The 15,260-nt window shown below is 39.5% G+C and overlaps 1 protein-coding gene across 1 annotated transcript; it reads right to left on the minus strand.

The window, feature by feature from the left end:
• Positions 1-285: 285 nt before the first annotated feature.
• On the minus strand, positions 286-1,954 carry LOC109239655. The gene has a single exon (XM_019406243.1). It carries the CDS (start codon positions 1,152-1,154, stop codon positions 537-539), a length of 618 nt encoding a protein of 205 aa, XP_019261788.1. The 5' UTR covers positions 1,155-1,954; the 3' UTR covers positions 286-536.
• Positions 1,955-15,260: the final 13,306 nt, after the last annotated feature.

Below are 15,260 nucleotides of genomic sequence, written 5' to 3' on the forward strand. Positions count from 1 at the left end.
TGCACATAAGAAATTAGCAACAATATCTTAGTTATATAAATTTTGACGATTTTCATCCTGAAATATGGCTAAAACCTCCTGCGAGAAAATCCTGAAAAAAATATAATGTGGTATTTACTCATCCGTAAGTAAGCGATAAATGTTGAGTTTACTCATTTTTGTGATGGATGCAACGTTTCAGTTTCACCCATTTGCACAATGTCAAAAATGAAAACAGATAATATTATTATTGCAAACGCTATGCAGTACATCCTAAGTAGAACAGGATATATGTAAAAGGTAAGATAAGACAATTCACACTTTAACTAAATGGACTAATACCAGTTCCAAAGACAAAATAACATCAAATTAAAGTTTTATCTTGACACCAAACCAAAAGGAAAAAAAAACATGTCCACATAATTTTGTTCCCACGATTATTGTAGCAAATAATTTAAAACAGGGAAATGGCAGCACACTTCAAAGTTTAAAATAAACTAAGTATCTAAAACTGATGTACAAGATGAACACCATGTTTCAAATATAATATATAATCTTCAAGAAGCTCCACCATTGCCAACAAAGGACGAAAATACCTTCTTGACATTCTTCTTCGCCGGGTAATTGACTCGAAAACGCTTCGAATTCCCCATTCCACAGCCAAAACAGAGTGTTGAAGTTGGTGAAGAAGGGATCTGCAGCTTCTCATGATCATACTCCTCAATTTCTGATCTTGAACGGTAGTTCCTTGTGTTGGGATTATAACCAGTGATTGGAATGGAAGACATCGAAAACGACGACGAACAAGACGATGAAACCGAAGGAGAAGTAAGTGAAGGTGAAAAAGAGATTCTTTTAGAGGAAATCTTAGGGAAAATGGAGAGGAAAAAATTAGATTTTGATTGTTTTTGCAAAGATTTCAAGTGCGCATTGGTTTGATAAGAAGGTGGAGGAGTAAGTGGAGGAAGAGAAGTGTCTGAAAATTTATGTTTAGGAGTACCAGGTTGAGATTCCCAAACAAATGGAATTGAACCAGAAGATCCACCACAGTAATAATACTTGAAAGAAGACTCACCTCTTGCTGTATTTTCCTTAGACAAAAGTCTTGAAAAGAATTTGTCATCTTGTTTGATTAGAAGAAAATCTGCTGGATGATGGCTGCCACCACTCACCATTTTCTTTTCTTTTCTGCACTTCACTTCAAGATCTGGAGATCTATAGAGGATGGCGTAGAAGAGAAAGAAAATAAGGATTTGAAGCTAAGATCTTAGTATTGGATTTTGGATATATTCAAATCTAGTGTATATATTTAAATGGTTTTAAAAGGTTGAATTAAATGCGTAAAATAATTAAAGGAAACCATGCAGGAAAGGAGTGGTGTTTTGATTTCTAGGAATTTGGCTGCAGGGGATGATTATTGACTTGGGCGGGGCACACTTTTATATTACAAGAAAATAAGATTTTTGAACACCAACCAATGTGAGGTCAGTTTATTTAATGTTTTGAGGTCATTCAAAAATGGCATTTTGTGTGTTAGTTAGTGTGTTAGTGTACTTAGAGTAAAATGAGATTTAATGCTGTTGGCCGGTAGCTATAACTACTAAGTAGTAAACCATTTTATTACATTTATTTTTTAAGAAATCTCTAGTATTTTTTTATACCGCTGAACATTGGATGATATTGAGCTTCTGATTTGAAGGGAGCCTCGGAGCAACGATAAAAGTTATCTCTGTATGATCTATAGGTCACACGTTCGAGCAGTGGAATTAGCCACTAATGCTTGTATCAGGGTATGCTGCCTACATCACACCCCCCGGGGATGCAATCCTTCCCCGGATCATGCGTTAACACAAGCACTAGACTAACTTTTTGATATGATCTTGATGAAAATTGAATTAAGAATAATAAAAGCTACAGTTGAGGAGGAAGATGGATCTAATAAATGAGAAATGGATGTGGTCCATGACTATTAAAGAGAAGTTGTTTCCATGGTTGATGAGAAGACAAAAGTTTACGTCGTCTGAATTATGTGACTTTCATCCCATTACATAAACTCCGAAGAAATGCAAGGAATTGGAGGCAAACCTTTCATTTCGTCACAATGCAACAAACCTTAAAATATAGGATTTAACTCATATACACCAATAAATAATTTATACCTAAATGATAACAAATTCCATGATTAATACAGAATTTGGCACTTTAATGCTACTGTAAATTAAGATGCACCGACCAAAAGGAGTAATTAGTGTACTTATAACTTGTATTTGTTGAAGACTCTTGTTAGAGAGAGGCATATAATGAGCAATAACTGTCTAGCTTTCAACCACCAACTTTAGTTATTAGTCCTCGACTTTATTGTTGAGGAAGCTCAAGCCTTAATTTGGCCTGCTCTCCATATTCAGTTTACACGTATTATCTCAAAAGTAACACGTGCTATATAAGCAAATACAGTGGTTGCTTTCCTGTTTAATAACTTTTATTGAAGGGAACCCCACAAAAAGTCTTTGAAATGATAAAAAATCTGATGAATTATTTTTGAATCTTTTTCTTATATGTTCTAGAACGCTTTGATAGGTAAAATTGTCCACTTTTATGATTACATCTATGCAAGGGCAGAGCTATAAGTTCATATGGTGGTTTAACCGAACTTAGTATTTTTGCTGGAATAGTATATTAGCATTAAAAAGTTCATTAAATATGTATAAATATTGCATTTATAACCCAATTATTAGCACTTGAAGTCGTCGTTTTAAAATTTAGAATTCATAAATTTGAAATTCTGACACAAATGTGCTATCTATGGATGAGTTGGTATGTTCTATGCTAAACCGTATCAATCCATAAGTTTGCCGTATATGCGCAAATTAGTTTTCGCGATATAACCTGATATATCCACTAAAACAAGGTAAGTTATGCACTTTAACATACTATATTTATTGTTGAATAAAAGAAAAAGGGAAAAGATGGGAAAAGAAAAACTAAATGAACAAGAGAAGAAAAAGATCAACATCGTTTAACCGGGAAAAACAAACATCTTCTACCCAGACATATACAAACTAGGAGAGCATGGCCACTCAATATTCAGTCAAAATGGCCCATGACTGTGTAACATGATCTATACCAATCACAATCCTTTGTGTTTTCATTAAATAGCAACACCAACCACAAGTAAAACTTTGGTTACGACATTTAACCTACATCTAACCATATACCTTTTTCTTCTTCTATTTTCTTTACTTCTCAAGAATTAATATACAGACAAAACATGAGCAGAAAATAGTCAAATATCGAACATAGAGTAAGAAAGTATCCACGCAAGACAGCTAACATGTCTTGCTGCGGATTTAAGGGGTTGAAAATACACATGCAATAACCCTAAAATCACATGCTTTCTTCACTTCACACATGCTCTTTTTTCATCTCTATGCAAAATTGGCCGTCAATTTAACGTGTCGTTGCTCCTTTAACGGCATTGACTCCTATAAGATTTAATTACTCACGACCCCAAAACCGAAAAAGAAATTACTACCTTCATATTATCTTTTTTTTTTTTTGTGTACATCCAGCCTTAATATTAAGAATATTATTACTCTTCATCTCTCCATAAATATCTCATTCAATTAACACTCCACGAACTTGAACAGTACAATGGGTAGATTCAAAAAACAAGTGATCAACGGCTTCTTATTTTTCTAAATCGTTAATTTTTCTAAGCAAATTCAAATTATAACTCCTGTTGTCTCAAATAATTTATCATGTTTCTTTTTTACATGCCACTTCAAAAAATATTAATTAAAACTAGTTTTGACTATTTTACCCTTATTTATATCATAAATATAATTTCTCCGTTGAAAAGTTACTCTATTTATGTGTCATCATCTCCATCTTCAAGAAATTACTACTAAGAATAAAATAGAGAATAATTGATTTTATCTTGAATTTTATAATGACAAATAATTTGAAACAACTATTTATAGAAATCATGACAAAATACTACTTATGTTTGGGATCCGGAGGTATTGCTTATATCAAGCTATAAGGTGTGATTAAGGGTACGAAGTAAGAAAAAGGAAGGAAGGTGTGTCGAATTTGACTATTTGACCTAGTCAGTGGGAAGTTAATACGTCTGAAATTGAAAAGGATGTGTTGGTATTTAAAAAGGTATAAACCAAGTTCTGCACTTAATTAATTTTTCTACCGTACTTATAATATTAATCGCTGGATTAATGTGGTCACTGGCCGATGGTCTAAGTTAAATGAGTCTGATTTTTTATTCTTCCAACTGATGCTGATTTCTAACTAATTGATTTTACTCCTGCATTAAATAATGACTCTTCAGCCACACAAAATTGCATTGTCGTACAATACTACATGTGATGATAGATATTTTTGGCAATCGTTTTCATTTAATGGAATGTTTGGTGCTTTAAAATTTTAATATATATCATTATATCATTTATAAATTTTTGGGTAGTTGTTGAGGTCATTTTTCTGATATTTCAAATCAAAATGTGTTACCACAAAAGTAAAGCATCCCTTTAGTTGAAGAATTTCTTTCTTTCTTTCTGGTGTTTTGCTATATTTTCTCTGACTATAATATTTTCTTTCCTTCTTCTTTTTTTTTTCTTTCTCTGGACGTGACCCAAATAAAGGGGATAAAAGGACAAATAGAAACATAGTATATAATATTTAAATGAACTACCTGATTAGACCAACAATCAAATTCCATTTAGTTATGGAAATTATTGCATGCAGTAGACCTAAAATTGTTATATGGATTTTGAAAGCAGAGACTAGACTATTGCTACTTTATTACTAGGTTGAGTCATATGCAAGTCATAAATGACTGGCTCTAACGGTTGGTGCATTGAAGATTATATTCTAAAATAATACAACTATTACTTGTTTACAATAATGATGAGTCAATTACTCAAATGGTCACTCAACTATCTCAAATTATCTCCTAAAGTCATTTTTCTTTCGTTTGTAACAACAAAGTCACTGAACTATGTCTATTGCACTCAGAAGATCACTCAACCAGATTTTCTCCGAATTTTGGATTGTCAAATACCTATTTTACCCTCTAAATTATAAATATTTTTCTTTTTATTTTTTTTAAACTTTTTAGTATTAACAACAAAAATTCAAAAATTTATTTGCACAATTCAGAATGAAAGAAAATAAAGGTTGTAAAATATATATTCCATGCACGTATATAAAAATAATTATTTAAATAAAGATATTTTTATAATATATATTATAAATTCTAGAAAATTATGCTCAATTATATTATTATATTTCTACTAACTTTCCGACGACACAAAGTTATGTCACCAGAAAGCAGGAGGACTATCTGTATAGGATAAAATATGCTATGTTAAGTCGTGCATGGAATATATATAATATAATTGAGCATAATTTTCAAGAATATATAATGTATATTATGAAAATACCTTCATTTAAATAATTATTTTTATATTACGTGCGTGGAATATATATTTTACAACCTTTATTTTCTTTCATTCTGAATCGTGTCAATAAATTATTGAATTTTTGTTGTCAATACTAAAATTATTATTACTAACAAATTATTCTAATTAATTTTTTACTATGCTCATTATTTTGTTATTCCAGCATTATATATGCTTAAATACTTTTTATTTTTTAATTTATAAATAATATTTATTTATTCTATAGGCAAGTCCATAATGTAAATTAAAAAGGGAAAAATCATAATATTAAAAAGTTTTTAAAAAAATAAAAAGAAGATAAATATTTATAATTTAGAGGGTAAAATAGGTATTTGGCAATCCAAACTTCGGAAAACCTGGTTGAGTGACCTTCTGAGTGTAATAAGCATAGTTCAATGACTTTGTTGTTACAAACGAAAGACAAGTGACTTTAAGAGATAATTTGGGATAGTTGAGTGATCTATTTGAGTAATTGACTCCAAGAATGATGCAATTATTGGAGTCTTAAAGGTGGTGTATATATATATATATATATATATATATATATATATATATATATATATATATATATATTGGATGTTCATTTAGTACTCCATTGTAAATATGTTTCCTGAAGAAGCTTATCCATATGAGACTTCGCCGCAAAAATGTTTATCTATTTAGTACTCTATTGGAAATAAGCCTCCTAAAGAAGCTTATCATTTCTTTACTCCGTTATGGATAAATATTACACCCCTCCCCCCGGTAGAAGATTATCCATATCTGATACAGTAGCAGCTTAAAAGCAACTTACAAGCAGCTTACACAGCAACTTGCAGTAGTAGCTTCCTTTCTTCTGTAAATAGAGGAGATTTCAGTTCATTATGTACATCAGTTTGAAGTTGAACAATATATCAATCTCTCTCTCTATACTTGTCTTCAGTTATTTACTTTACAGTCTTTAATTTTATAATACGTTATCAGCACAAGACTCTGCCTTGAGCACTTACTTTGAAAGATGTATTAATGTAGTTATCCTCGTCCAAAGGCATTAGTTCTCACTGTAAGTAAGACCAAATTATTGTATTTATGGATTTCTTCCCTTTTTATAGTGGGTTGAACGATTGATATTTCTTAAGCGTCAATATATCATTTCCATATTTGCAAAGTAAGCATGGAAATGATTCCATGTTTGGCTTAACGGTTTTCCTATATCACTGTCTTTATGAACGACAAATTATTTTTCCTTGCTGCTTTGCCATCTTGAAGTAGGTTTGTGGCAAAGGACTTGTGACATTAATTTTTGCACTTTCATATATTGCTTAACAGTAACTATTCGTTGAGTTGATTTAACAAAAGTTTATGGCTATAAATCAGATCCAATCTCCATCATTAAGAATTCTACTCAAAAGGTTAGTACTTCCTTCATATCAAATATCCATATTTTCTTTGCTATTAACAGTATAATTTTTGTTCATTGGTCCTAAGGAGCCTACTTGGTTCACTTGGCAGTTCATTCCATAAATTTGTTCTTGAAAAACAATATTACGAGAAAAGAACATGAATTATTTTTTTCAACTTTATCGATAGCTACGCACGGGAGTTTGCAAGAAATATATAGTCACCGACAGTGGCATATTTCCTAAGTCTTGTTATGACTTAATTTTATGGTTCACTTGAACTCTAACAGAGTACAACCACCAAAAGTGGCAATACTTTGTATATCTCATTGTAATTAAATTTGTTTACCACCAGAAGTGGTAAGTGCCTATGACTGCCAGAAGTGATAATTTAGGCTTTCTATGGTTACAATTGAAGATAAGCTAGAGAAATATTTTCTATATTACATACATGCCTCGATTTGCTCCTGAAGTAGTATAAGCTTAAAAGAGGTTCTAAGACATCACATAATTTAGTATGATTAATGCATGTTTAGATAATTATGTTCCGTGTCACGACCCAATTTCACTACAGGTCGTGATGGCGCCCAACAACGTTGTCAGGCAAGCCAACGCGGAAATATTAGTGAGTTCAAATATTTCTTTACAAAAAAACAGTTACAGCAATTCCTTAATTTGAATTTAAAATAGGTGAAAATTTGCAACGTAAGTTAATAATTATACCATCCCAAAAGATTAGTCTACCAATGTGTGTGCCAAGACCTAGTGTCACAAGTATGTGGGCATCTAGTAGAATACACAAAAGAATAAATCTATCCTACTGACTGAACTAGAATAGACATCCAAAAGTACAGAGGGACTCCAACACGCTGCTGAACGGCATAGGAATGGAGCAGCTCACCGTGGAATCTCGGACTATGATCAAGTGTGCGCACCAGACTAGTAACCAGATGTGCCTGCCTTAGATCCTGTACAATTAAGTACATAAGCGTACTATAAGTGCATAAACAATATGTACCCAGTAGGTATCCCGTCTAATCTCGAAGAAGTAGAGACGAGAGGTCGACTTGACACTTACTAGGGTCAATTAATATATAGTATAATGTTATACTAAGCATGGATATCACAAATAAATAACAATTTATAGCAAGAAGTGATAGGTCATTCCCTAGATAATATCACAGCTAGCCATTTACATTTCAGGGCATTTAACAAAAGTTCAATTCACAGAAAAATACTGAGCAAGAAGCATGCGCAAATAGTGCCGAGGTCGTACGGCCGGATGCAACATAAAAATAAAAGTGTGCACTGTCGGAGGGTCGAATGGCGCGAACCACAGATGCATCTATTACCCCACTCGCGAATCATTCGTGCGACGCGGTCAATATAATTACACACAACAACAGTCAAACAGAGATATATCAGGGAAACAATCATTAAAAAAAATGTCAATTTCTCTTTAATAGGCCAAAGAAGTGAAGTTCCTCTTTATAAATTCATTTACCACATTCAACATGATTTAAGCAATCCAAATTGGCCATAAAGTTACAAGAATATCACATAAAGTATGATTTTGGGTTCTAGACTACTCAAACTTAAGCATATTAGTGGATACGCACGGACTCTCTTCACCTAGTGCGTACGTAGCCCCCGCATTTAGTGGCAAATTATTCAATTATTTTACCTATGGGGACAATTCCCTCTTACAAGGTTAGAAAGGAGAATCACCTCGCTCCAAAGCGTACTTCCAATATCAAGAACATGCTCAAACCCTCAATTTGGAGCCGAACGATCCAAAACTAATTAAACAAGGTAGGAACTAGTCAATACAAGCTCAAGAGTTCGCATTTTAACTACTAAAGTAATTTCCCAACCTTAAACACAAGTTTCCCAAAATCCAACCCCGGGCCCACGTGCCCGGATTCCGATATTTTTCGAAGAAAGTTTTTCTCTATAACCTAAGGATCAATAATATATGATTTCTACTTTATTCCATAACAAATTTCGTGATAAAATCTAATTATTAGAAAAACCCTAGGTTTTGCTCTAATCCCATGATTTTTCCCTAATCTTTGTGTGTTAATCTACCCAAGACTCAAGTATTAAACTCAAAATGAGTAGGATGAACTTACCTCAAGATGCTAGGTGGAATTTCTCTTATTGGAAGCTCCCAAATCGCCCAAACAATGGTGAAAATGTGTCAAAATGGCTAACACCTGCAATAAATGAAGGTTATTGCTTCAGTGATTTCCGCATCTGCGGCCCTGGGCCGCACCTGCGCCCACCGCATATGCGGAAAGGTGTGCGCTTCTGCGGAATTTCAACTGGGCCGCTGGGAGGCTTCTGCGGAAAATTAGCCGCTTCTGTGGCTTTGGGCTTGGCCTGGCTTGGCCGCTTCTGCGAGAGATCGACCGCTTCTACGGTCACGCACCTGCGGCTGGCCAACCGCAGGTGCGGTTATGATAGAAGACTGGAGCTTCAGCTCTTTTCCAAATTTTCCAACTTCACTTGAGCCTCGTCCGATTGACGCTCGGGGTCCTTGGGCCCCACCCGAACATACCGACAAGTTTGAAATCATAAAACGGACTCGCTCCAACCCTCGGAACGCCCGAAACAACGCCAAATCTAAGAATCACCCCTAAAACCAATTGAATCAAACTTATGAACTTCAAGTTCTTCAATTACTTCAAATGCGACGAAACACCCTTACGCTACTCGGATTGACACCAAATTTTGTGTGCAAGTCTTAAATGGCCATACGGAACTATTCCCGATCTCGGAACTCCATTCGGACCTCGATAACACAAAACCCCGCTCCAAACCAAATATTTAAGAACTTCAAAATCCTTAAGGAAATCAACTTTCACTATTAGGTACCAAAACGCTCTCGGGTCATCCAAAAAAAAGCCGATCTGGACATACGTCCAAGTCTGAAATCATCATACGTACCTTTTGGAATCCTCAAATCCGGATTCCGAGGTCGTTTGCTTAAAACGTTGACCGAAGTCAAACTCGGCCTTTTAGGCCATGCTTAAGGAACCAAGTGTTCCAATTTCAACCCAAACTCTTCCAATCCCCGAACCAACCATCCCCGCAAGTCATAAATCAGTAAAAGCAAGTACGGGAGTCTTATTTAGGGGAACGAGGTTCTAAACAGCAAAACGACCAGTCGGTTCGTTACATTCTCCACCTCTTAAACAAACGTTCGTCCTCGAACGGGTTTAGATTCATACCTGAAGTGCCGAATAAGTGTGGATATCTGCTCTGCATGTCCTCCTCAGACTCCCAGGTCGCCTCCTCGACTAGTTGGCCCCTCCACTAGACCTTTACTGCAGAAACTCTCTTGGACCTCAACTGGCGCTCCTGCCTATCAGTAATGGCACTTGGCTCCTCCTCGTAGCTCAATCTCTCGTCTAGCTGAATAGTGCTGAAGTCTAACACATGAGACCAGTCGGCGTGATACCTCCAAAGCATAGACACATGAAAAATTAGATGGACTCCCGATGAGCTGGGAGGTAAAGCAAGCTCGTATGCCACCTCCCCAACTCGCTTCAACACCTCAAATAGGCCAATAAACCTTGGGCTCAACTTGCCCTTCTTCCCGAATCTCATGACACCCTTTATCGGCGAGACTTTCAAGAGGACCTTCTCACCGACCATGAATGATAGATCACGCGCCTTTTGATCCACGTAACTCTTCTGTCTGGACTGTGCTGTGCGAAGTCTTTCCTGAATCAACTTTACCTTCTCCAAGGCATCTTTTACCAGATCTGTACCATACAACTTAGCCTCTCCGGGCTCAAACCACCCGATAGGAGAACGATATCGCCAACCGTATAAAGCCTCGATGGGGCCATCTCAATGCTGGACTGATAACTATTGTTGTAAGCAAACTCGGCCAAAGGTAAGAACTGATCCCACTGTCCTCTAAAGTCAATCACACATGCCCTAAGCATGTCCTCCAGAATCTGAACTGTCCGCTCCGACTGTCCGTCGGTCTGAGGATGAAATGCTGTATTGAGCTCCATGCGGGTCCCCAACTCACTTTGAACGGCTCTCCAGAAATGGGAAGTGAACTGAGGGCCTCTATCTGATACGATGGAAACAGGCACACCGTGCAACCAGACTATCTCCCGAATGTAAATCTGAGACAACTTCTCTGAAGTATCAGTAGTCACAATCGGAAGGAAGTGTGCTGACTTGGTCAACCTGTCAATAATAACCCACACTGCATCAAACTTCCGCAAGGTCCGGGGCAACCCAACTATGAAGTCCATAGTGATGCACTCCCACTTCCACTTCCACTCAGGGATCGACATCTGCTGAAGTAGGCCACCTGGCCTCTGGTGTTCATACTTAACCTGCTGGCAATTCAAACACTTAGACACATACTCAACTATGTCTTTCTTCATCCGCCGCCACCAATAGTGCTGTCTCAGGTCACGATACATCTTCGTAGCACCTGGGTGAATAGAATACCGTGAACTATGTGCCTCTGCTAGAATCCTCTCCCTCAAGCCATCGACATTAGGAACATTTAGGCAACCCTTGAGTCATAGGACACCATCCTCGCCAATAGAAACCTCCTTGGCACTACCCTGTAGCATCGTCTCTCTGAGAACTGCCAAATGCGGATCATCAAACTGTTGGGCCTTGATCTCCCCCAGTAATGAAGATTGAGCAACAACACACGCAAGGACTCGGCTGGGCTCTGAAATATCCAACCTCACAAGTCTGTTAGCCAAGGACTGAATGTCCAAGGCTAGTGGCCTCTCCTCTGCTGGAATGAATGCCAAGCTACCCATACTCTTTGCTTTCCTGCTTAAGGCATCCGCGACCACATTTGCCTTGCCCGGATGATAAAGAATAGTGATGTCATAGTCCTTCAGTAGCTCAAGCCATCAACGCTGCCTCAAGTTGAGATCCCTCTGCTTGAACAAGTGCTGTAAGCTGCGATGATCAGTGTAAACCTCACATGACACCCCATACAGATAATGCCTCCATATGTTAAGAGCATGAACAATCGCCGCTAAATCTAGATCGGGCACAGGATAATTCTTCTCATGAATCTTCAGCTGACGGGAGGCATATGCAATAGCTCGCCCCTCCTGCATCAATACACAACCCAAGCCAATGCGTGAAGCGTCGCAATATACCGTATACATCGCTGAACCAGAAGGCAACACAAGAACTGGTGCTTTAGTCAAAGCCATCTTGAGCTTCTGAAAGCTCGCCTCACAATCATCAGACCAGCGGAAAAGAGCACCCTTCTGGGTCAATCTAGTCAGAGGTGATACAATAGATGAAAAGCCCTACACGAATCGCCGGTAATAACCTGCTAACCCCAGGAAACTCCTGATGTCGGTCACTGAAGTAGGACGTGGCCAACTCTGAACTGCCTCAATCTTTTTGGGATCCACCTTAATACCCTCTCCAAACACAATATGCCCCAAGAATGCCACTGACTCCAGCCAAAACTCACACTTGGAGAACTTAGCATATAGCTTCTGCTCTCGCAAGGTCTGAAGCACTACTCTCAAATACTGCTCGTGCTCCCCCAGGCTACGTGAGTATATCAAGATGTCGTCAATGAAGATGATGACAAAGGAATCAATATAAGGTCTGAACACCCTGTTCATCAAGTCCATAAACGCCGCTGGGGCATTACTCAAGCCAAAGGACATCACCAGAAACGCGTAATGACCATATCTTGTACGGAAAGCAGTCTTCGGAACATCTGAGTCCCGAATCCTCAACTGATGGTATCCTGATCTCAAGTCAATCTTAAGAACACCCTAGCACCCTGCAACTGGTCGAACAAATCATCAATGCGGGGCAACGGGTACTTGTTCTTGATGGTAACCTTGTTCAACTGGCGGTAATCAATGCACATCCGCATGGTCCCATCCTTCTTCTATACAAACAACACTGGTGCACCCCAAGGTGACACACTCGGTCTAATAAACCCCTTTGCTAACAACTTCTCAAGCTGCTCCTTCAACTCTTTCAACTCCTTTGGAGCCATACGGTATGGTGGGATAGATATAGGCTGGGTACCTGGAGCCAAATCAATACAGAAATCAATATCACAATCCGGTGGCATGCCAGGTAGGTCAGAAGGAAACACGTCAGCGAACTCCCAGAATACTGGAACTGAATCAATCATCGAAGACTCTGCGATGGTGTCTCGAACATAAGCTAGATAAGCCAAACACCCCTTCTCGACCATACGTCGAGCCTTCAGGAAGGAAATAACCCGACTAGATGTATCAACTGTGGAACCCTTCCACTCCAACCTTGGCAACCCTGGCACTGCTAATGTAACAGTCTTGGCATGGCAATCTAGGACGACGTGATATGGAGATAACCAATCCATGCCCAGGATGACCTCAAAGTCGATCATATCAAGAAATAGGAGATCTGCCCTAGTCTCGAAACCACAGAATGTGACCACACAGGACCGCTAGATCTGATCCACAACCACAGAATCGCCCACAGGGGTGGACGCATGAACAGGAGTGCCCAAGGGCTCACTAGGAATAACCAGGAAACGGGCAAACAGAGATGACACATATGAATAGGTAGATCCTGGATCAAATAGCACTAAAGCATCACTACCGCAGACGGAAATAATACCTGTAATAACGGCATCCGAGGCCAATGCATCTGGTCTGGCCGGAAGAGCATAGAATCTGGCGGGAGAGCCAACTGGCTGGCCTCCCCCTGATAGAGTAGTAGTTGGCTGACCTCTCCCTGTCTGGCCTCCACCTCTAGGACGGCCTCTACCTGTCTGTCCCCCGCCTCTAGGCGGCTGGGCAATGGGTGCTGAAACTATGGGCTGCTGACCCTACTGAACTGCCTTGCCCCGAAATCTGGGGCAAGTCCTCTTCATGTGACCCGGATCTCCACACTCATAACAACCTCTCAGCACCATGGCCTGCTGTCCGGAAGCCTGGCCCTGATGGCCCGAATACCCACCGGAGGAGCTCTGTATAGCCGGTGGACGGTAAGAACTCTCTGGCATAGCACTGAAATAGGAACCAGAAGAACCCTGGGGACCTGAATACCCACTGCAGGAACCTTGAATAGCTGGCGGGCGATAAGAACCCTCTGGCATGACGCTGAAATAGGGGCGCGCTGGAGCACCTCGAGCAGGTAGTGGTGCTGAATATAGGTGCCTGCTAGGCTGACCCCTCCCAAACAGACCTCTACCCCTAGTCGGGGCACCTCTGAACTCTCCAGAAAATCTAGCCCTCTTGTCCTGCTGCATCTGCTCCCTACCCCTCAGACGGTAGCCCTTAATCCTTCGAGCAATTTCTACCACTAGCTGATAAGGAGTCCCCATCTCCACCTCCTGGGCCATGTTGGCCCTAATGCTAGAATGCAACCCTGCAACAAACCACCGTACCCTCTCTGCGTCAGTAGGAAGTATCATCAGTGCATGGCGGGATAACTTAGAAAACCTCGCCTCATAGTCGGTCACGAACATCTGACCCTGCTCCAGCTGCTTAAACTGGTATCGTAGCTCTACCCTCTCATAGGATGGGATATACCTGTCCAGGAATAACTGTGTGAACTGACCCCAAGTAATGGGAGGAGAACCTGCTGGTCTGCCAAGAACATACAACTGCCTCCATCTACGGGCCCTGCCCTCCAACTGGAAAGTAGTAAAGTCAACCCCATGCGACTCCAATATCCTCATGTTGTGCAGTCTGTCCCTGCACCTATCAATGAAGTCCTGGGCATCCTCATGACGCTCCCCCTGAAGATAGGAGGGTGTAGCCTGGTCCATCTGTCTAATAACTTCTGCAGATCTCCATCCGCAGCTGGTCTGGGCTCGGGCAGTACTGCAGCAACTGGCTGAGCCCTATCTGCGGGTAGTGCACTCGGGGTCTGATACACTGCAGCTGCATGACCAGGAGCCTGAGCAGTAGGGGTCTGTGCTCCCCTTCCTGCCCGTGATGTAGCTGGATTCGCTGGAAATAAACCAGCCTGAGTCATGGTGTCCATGAACCGCAGCATACTGCCCATGACCTCCTGGAAACCCGGTGCTGTCATGAAGTCTGCCAGGGTAGGCTCAGCTGCAGGCACCTCGCCCTGCTCCTCAATGATAGGATCTCCCGCAGGATCCGTCGGTGGTGCTACTGGAACAGCTTTGGGACGCCCTCGTCCCCTACTGATCGCGGCCTACTCCGCACTACTAATTAAGTAGCGAGAGAGGGTTGGAGCAGCTTTTACCCGATTTAGGGTCGGGATCAAATTCCGCAGAGAGCTAGAATTTGGAATCGAGTATCTATCTAGTGGAAAGTTTCGTATGTGTTCCATATCACACTTCTAAACATTTTTGAGCTTTTTGTTTTACTTCTACTATTTATCAAACTACAAATGGTAAATGCAACTAGATTAAGCTAAGAGTTATAATGCTATG

This window comes from Nicotiana attenuata, unplaced genomic scaffold (assembly GCF_001879085.1).
Source record: "Nicotiana attenuata strain UT unplaced genomic scaffold, NIATTr2, whole genome shotgun sequence".
Lineage (NCBI taxonomy): Eukaryota > Viridiplantae > Streptophyta > Magnoliopsida > Solanales > Solanaceae > Nicotiana > Nicotiana attenuata.

Bases quoted from the DNA above. Each gene is read 5' to 3' on its own strand.
- LOC109239655 (XM_019406243.1), bottom strand. From the start codon at position 1,154: ATGGTGAGTGGTGGCAGCCATCATCCAGCAGATTTTCTTCTAATCAAA.